At 37.6% G+C, this 6,707-nt stretch overlaps 1 protein-coding gene across 1 annotated transcript; it reads right to left on the reverse strand.

Moving 5' to 3' along the window:
• Positions 1 to 167: 167 nt before the first annotated feature.
• On the reverse strand, positions 168 to 5,203 carry GNGT1 (G protein subunit gamma transducin 1). The gene is made up of 2 exons (XM_046021449.1): positions 5,108 to 5,203; positions 168 to 296 (listed from the first exon to the last, which is right to left on the reverse strand). The coding sequence occupies exons 1-2, from the start codon at positions 5,201 to 5,203 to the stop codon at positions 168 to 170; spliced, it is 225 nt and encodes a 74-aa protein (XP_045877405.1).
• Positions 5,204 to 6,707: the final 1,504 nt, after the last annotated feature.

The following is a 6,707-nucleotide window of genomic DNA, read 5'->3' on the forward strand; positions in this document are numbered from 1 at the left end:
AATACTTTAAGAAAAACAGATTTATGCATTATCACATCCCAATTTTTATTAAAAGTTTGTACTTATAAATCAAGAGGTTACGTACATGCTTAACAGTATTATTATAGATGTCCAAAACTTAGTACTGTCATTAAAGCTCAAGTTATTCCATGGAATTTTTTTTTTTCTTATGAAATCACACAGCCTCCTTTGAGTTCCTTGAAGGGATTTTTGTCCTCCGGGATACCCTTTACTAGTGGATCTTCCCCAGATCTTTCTTCAACATAATCCCTTACTTCTTCACAACATTTGGAGACCTTAAAGGGAAGGAGAAAGAAATGACACATTTGGTTTAATACAGAATGCTGCAGAATCCAAGACTGTATTGTAATTTCTGTGTTCTTTTTGATGTGTTCTGCTTTCCACCAGTGCATATGTATTTTCTAGGAGAGAAGAAAAAAATAGCTGCTCTTTTTCCTGTCCTCCTGGATATCTTCAGGTAAAGGAGAACCATTTGGCCATAATTCAGCTAAGGGTTCTCAGGAGACACTGCCTCCAGCTTCTCTAAAGGAGATCAGAACAGGGATCAGAAAACAGCTGGCCACAGAGGTCACCAGGGTCACCAGAGTAAACATTGATTAAATCTGTTTCCTCATTCCAGAAATGTGACCTGTAAAGGTGGAAGGGAATGAATAATTTTTAAATTCTAGGCTTATCACCACTCCTGAATTCTCAGAAGTATACACATATAATTTTATTTTAAACTCATTTACAATGATTGATCATGAGCTCCAAACAGTCAAGGACCTCTGGCTGACTTGTTCACATGTATCACTGGCATCCAGAACAGAGACTGTGTTTAGGTGGTGCTCAGTAAACACATATTTGTAGAACTAAATCATTATTTTTGTTTATGAGCTTACTCCCTTCACTGATCTACCATTATAGTAATGGCTTCATGAAAAATCAGGCTTTAGTAACTTAATGGACTCAGCCAGAGCTTAAATGGTCCACATGCCACTTAAAACACCTTTTAGAAAGAGTCAATGTTCTATAAAACATAGAAACATAAATGTGTGCATCTGTGTATACACATATACACATGCGTATCCACACAAGCTCAAAATATTTCTTTTAATGTTCAAGTTATTTCCTTTTCACTTATTTTACTGTTCATGGCATTAACATGAAACTACTTCATTTCTGGCAATCCATTAGGTGGCCATTCCATAACTTCTCTAACTAATTCACTGTTTTTTTAAATAAAATATTTATATCATTTTTTATGCAAATTTCCAGCAACATTGAACATAAGATTTAAGATTACTTTATAACTCTGCAAGTTCATTATCTACATATTAGGAAACATCATTTCTAACTGAGGCAAGGCCTTGGTCAGATGTCTCCTTCATATGAGGATACTTGTAGTTTATACACAATTCTGAAATATGCAGTAATTTAGATTCACATTTTTTTCCTTTCAAAATTCAAAATTAAGATTTAGGTTCACTTTTTCCCCCACTTCTGCTATTTTGGCCCCAACCGGGTGTCAGGAATAGAGGTACTGTAATTCTAGAGTCAGCAAAGGGTTGGTTTTGACAATGTCTAACTAGGACCCGAGGCTATAAGGAGCAATAAATTACCTAAAAATCCTATGTGAGTGTATGTGCTCAAAGTCACTTCAATGAGGCTTATTTTAAGTATATATAGTTTAACATAGGATTACATGGCATGGTGGAAAGCATGAACACTGGATTCAGGCCACCCCAGTTTCGAGTTTTGGATCTGCCCACTTACCTGCTATATATCATTAGTTAGGAGAGTTCATCTAAGGTTTAGTTACTTTATCTATGAAAAAGGAAGAGCGACACTGGTTGCAGTAAGTGTCTAGCATACAACGAATGCTCAGTCAAATGGTGGCTATTTTTGGCTATTACTACAAAGGTTATCTTTAGTCTTTGCTTATTGCATTGGCATACAATTATTGCAAATCTGTCAGCTTTAAAAACTGGGTGCAGGGGGCGCCTGGGTGGCTCAGTGGGTTAAAGCCTCTGCCTTCGGCTCAGGTCATGATCCCAGGGTCCTGGGATCGAGCCCCACATCGGGCTCTCTGCTCCGCGGAGAGCCTGCTTCCTCCTCTCTCTCTCTGCCTGCCTCTCTGCCTAGCTGTGATTCCTCTCTGTCAAATAAAAATAAATAAATAAAAAATAAAAAAACTGGGTGCAAAGAGTTGTGTCTTCTGACAATACTAGCACCTTGATAGCAGAATAGTATGAACTATTTTGGTTCACAGACATCAAATAATAATTTTAAAAATAATAAAAAAATAGTAGAAAGCATTTGGTATGTCCTAGGTATTGTTCTCAGAGATTTATATACATTATCGCATTTATGCTTCCCAGCTGCCCTCTGAATTGATGTTGTTACTATTCCCATTTTATAGATATTTCAGGTGAGTGTTCCACAGGGAGAAAGTTGTGGAGCCAGAATCTGAACCAGGGATGGGGTTCCAGTGTCTATCCCCAGACCATTTTAGAAGGATGTTATGTCAACCTATGTCAGAACTATAGATTCGGGGGGTGCCTGGGTGGCTCAGTGGGTTAAAGCCTCTGCCTTCGGCTCAGGTCATGATCCCAGGGTCCTGGGATCGAGCCCCTCATCGGGCTTTCTGCTCGTCTCTCTCTCTCTGCCTGCTCGTCCTCTCTCTCTGCCTGCCTCTCTGCCTACTTGTGATCTCTGTCTGTCAAAAAAGTAAATAAAATCCTTAAAAAAAAAAAAGAACTATAGGTTTGGGGCCTAAAATTTTCGTGTGTGTGTGTGTGTGTGTGTGTGTGTGTGTGTGTGTTTAGTTTTGGCAGTCCAGTATTATATTTGTTTGACTTCCAAAAGCAAGGAGATTTTGAGTAGCAGGGAAAAGGAACCCCCAAACCTGCTAGATGGTGATGTATATGATGTTTACCCAAAATAAAAAATCCCAGATGAGCTGGCCACAAATGAATAATAAACATGAATATGGTCCAATATTCATTTCAAACAATAATCTGAAGGAGATAAATAATGAAACAGCATTTGGATGTTTCAAGTCAAGAAGAAAAAATAACTTTCCTTTATTTTCCCCAAAATACAAAGATTTTAACTGTTCTGTTATATGTTCCAAGCTTTTTGTGCTGTGTATATATTTAATTTTATTTTTACAGCAAAATATGTTTTGCCTGTATGGAAAGGGAAAAAGAGAAGTTTGAGACAATTATAAATGTCAAAGAGGTCAAAATTCCAATTTTTATTGGGAATAAGGGTTTTGAGCAAAGTATGAAGATAATACAAACTCCTTTTCTGCTTTGGCTTGATAAAATGTGTTTTGGAAAAAATATAAAACATACTCATCACTCGTAGAGGAGTTTTATTCTACTTACTTTCCTAAAATGAAGAAATCTAAAATACATATCTACATTTTCCAAGCTTTAGTCACTGTTTGTTTTGAGGAAACTTTTATTCCTTTGCTGCTCCTCTCCTTTTAATGGCAGAGAACTCTTGGTAACCATTTTCAAGATCTGTCAGATGTTTTTAGGAGGAATGAGTAAATTCTTGTGCTTGAACTCATTTTTATTTGCAAAGAAGGAATAGTGTGTACTCATTCATTACTAGCCATGACAGTGCTGGAGGAAATGAGGTCTTGGCTAAAAGTATTTAAACATCAAAGTATTACATTAAATAAAAAGAAATATCAATTTAGAAAAGGAAAAATAAAATGCCTATGTATGCATTGCTTCATTTTACTGCTTAACTAAAATATGGTCTCTGTCTCAAAGTCTTTGTTTCCTTTTTCTTTCCCTCGCTTTCCTTCTTTTTTAAAACAATTCTATGAAAATGGAAAAACATTTTTAGTTTAGTGGTCATACAACAACAGTTTAAGGATTTGGTCCATGGAAAATAGTTTGCCAAACCTTCCATTTAAAGTCTGAATCAAGAGATAATTATGATTATTAATTTTCTTATTCTCTAATGCATTTTTACCTGAACAATTCATTTTTAGCTACATTGAGACTCTCCAGTGAATGGTGTGGGGGAAGACAAATCATTTTCCCTCTACTCTTTTTTTTTTTTAAGATTTTATTTATTTATTTGACAGAGAGAGATCACAAGTAGATAGAGAGGTAGGCAGAGAGAGAGAGAGGGAAGCAGGCTCCCTGCGGAGCAGAGAGCCCGATGCGGGACTCGATCCCAGGACCCTGAGATCATGACCTGAACCGAAGGCAGCGGCTTAACCCACTGAGCCACCCACGCGCCCCTTTCCCTCTACTCTTTTAGGTTCTTAATTGAGACACCCCTGTTAATGAAAAAGGCAGATTAACAGGTGAGAAACACAGAAATTTAATAGCATGTATACCTCCTTTGTACATGGGAGAGATCCAGGAAAACCAAAATGGCCCAGGACGCCGCCTTAAATACCATCTCCAGCTGCAGACAAAAGATGTTGGGGTTTGGGGGCAGAAAGGCCAGTTATGGGAGGTTTTCAGGAAAAGCAGTCATCAAAAGCCCACTTAATTCAAGTGCATTTAAGTCCTTGCCTTCTCTCCTAATAAGAGTTTTAGAGTCATCCTTCTCTTCCTGGTACAGAGAGGGAAACTTTATAAATGGAGACTTCTCATAACTGTAAATGTCTCTTACAAAAGGACTTTTTTTTTAATTTGTTTATTTTCAGCGTAACAGTGTTCATTGTTTTTGCACCACACCCAGTGCTCCATGCAGTACGTGCCCTCCCTATTACCCACCACCTGGTTCCTCAACCTCCCACCCCCTGGCCCCTTCAAAACCCTCTGGTTGTTTTTCAGAGTCCATAGTCTCTCATGGTTCATCTCCCCTTCCAGTTTCCCTCAACTCCCTCTCCTCTCCATCTCCCCATGTCCTCCGTGTTCTTTGTTATGCTCAAAAGGACAACTTTTACTTGGTTTTCAGATAATCTCCTATCTGCTGTTTCTTAAAAATAACCAGCCTAAAACAATACTTATGTTAAGGAGGTATATTTTGTTTGGGGTGGCGAATTCTGCTCCCCTGTGACAGGTCCTGACCTGGCAGTCCTACTATATCTATAGTTCAAAATAAAATTCAAAAGGGAGCAACAGTTTACCAGCATTCTTTCCAGGGTCACTTCTTTCTTGAGCTGGTCAACTTCCATCTTCAATTTGTCCTTTTCTGTCAAGTCTTCAATATTGATCACTGGCATCTTTTGCCTGCTGAAAAAAGAGACAGTTCATACTTACACCCAAATTTCTGGACATGGTTCAGGTAAATATTAGCCAGCCCTTTCCTCTGCTCTTAACTTACGAAGGGAACTGTTTCTTTGTTTCAGCTTTCTACGATAACTGATTTCTTATGAATGCTCTCTGAACAATTCCAGCACTGCACACTAGCCTTGCAATTTTAAAGCTTCTTTATAATCTTCACTAATATGATTAAACCAAGCATTTGACTCTAACCACCTACTGGTAGGTTTGTGGGGATGTGGGAGAGGTCAGTTTAATCAGCATACAGTCTTAAACATCCAAAGCTTCTCCTTTTCTCCGTTTTGCTTTGTTGTTGTTGTTTTGTACAGTGTAAATATTTGGGTTTCCAACACTCAATCTCCAACACCAAAGCCCTCCATCATATGATATATGCCATTTAAATGAGCTTGAGGTCATTCCGAGGACTGGATTAATCCCCTGAAACGCTAGAGTAATCTGGTATTAACAGAGAACTAGACACAAACTGTTACTATAAGTTCTTTACAAATAACAGGTTGAAACATGAAACAATAGAGTGGAGATATAGCAAACAACCTCATTAATCAGAAATAAACGAGCATGTTACTTAGAATGTGTCTCGAAACAATACCAGGAAGTTCCGTGTAACTGTCACAATGCATTGGAAAGCAATCATTACCAAATGTATCAGGTAAAAGGTGACATAGTGGGCATACTGTTGGACATCATAAAAGAAGGATCTTCTGCACTCTCAACAATCTCTTCTCCTTAATTAGATAAATGGGCAATGGGGGAAAATGGTGCAGTAACTGGTGATACCCATATGCAATCATCTGGAAAGTATTTCATTGTAGCCAAGTGGCATCACACTTAAAACCTCTCCTTTTTTGGTATTCTCTTTTCCTCCTTTGTCTCCCTGGTCCAGTTTTTATAATGAGATATTTTTATGAAAGTACACATATTTAGGTCATATGTTATTTCAGCGAACAAAACATTGTATATTTATATGCAAATACTCTGCTAATAATTTATCAGCAATTAACTTATTTCCTTATAGTGATATAGTGGTATCATTTCCAAAACCTTTGAGGAAATATTATTTCCCTTCTCAATCTTATAATGGTCTCTTCTTCTTTGGGAAACAGACATTTTCACATATTTTTAGGGGCAAATGCCTAAATATGCCAGCACAGATATAGAAAAGAATACTCTATGAGGACCCAAAGTCAATGTTTCCCTTACCTTTTTATTTTTGCTTCTTTCTTCTTAACTTAGCAAACAATATGACACGAAAAGATTGTTCCTTCAACCTGTGTAATTGTGTAATTTTTGTTCGGTATTCGAGAGCGGTATTCAAGAGAGCTATTCACTCTCCCCTTCCTCTTACTGCGTTCAGACTATCTGTAACCATTCACAAGCAAATCTACATCTGCTGATCATTTTTAGTGGTTGAGATTATCCTTTGCACATTTTTTCCTCCATCTT

The sequence above is a fragment of the Meles meles genome, chromosome 10 (assembly GCF_922984935.1).
Source record: "Meles meles chromosome 10, mMelMel3.1 paternal haplotype, whole genome shotgun sequence".
NCBI lineage: Eukaryota > Metazoa > Chordata > Mammalia > Carnivora > Mustelidae > Meles > Meles meles.

Coding starts and splice junctions, on each gene's coding strand:
- GNGT1 (XM_046021449.1), bottom strand. CDS start 5,203: ATGCCAGTGATCAATATTGAAGACTTGACAGAAAAGGACAAATTGAAG. Junction 297..5,107: donor TGACCCTGGAAAGAATGCTG/GTAAACTGTTGC, acceptor CTTCCCTTTAAG/GTCTCCAAATGTTGTGAAGA.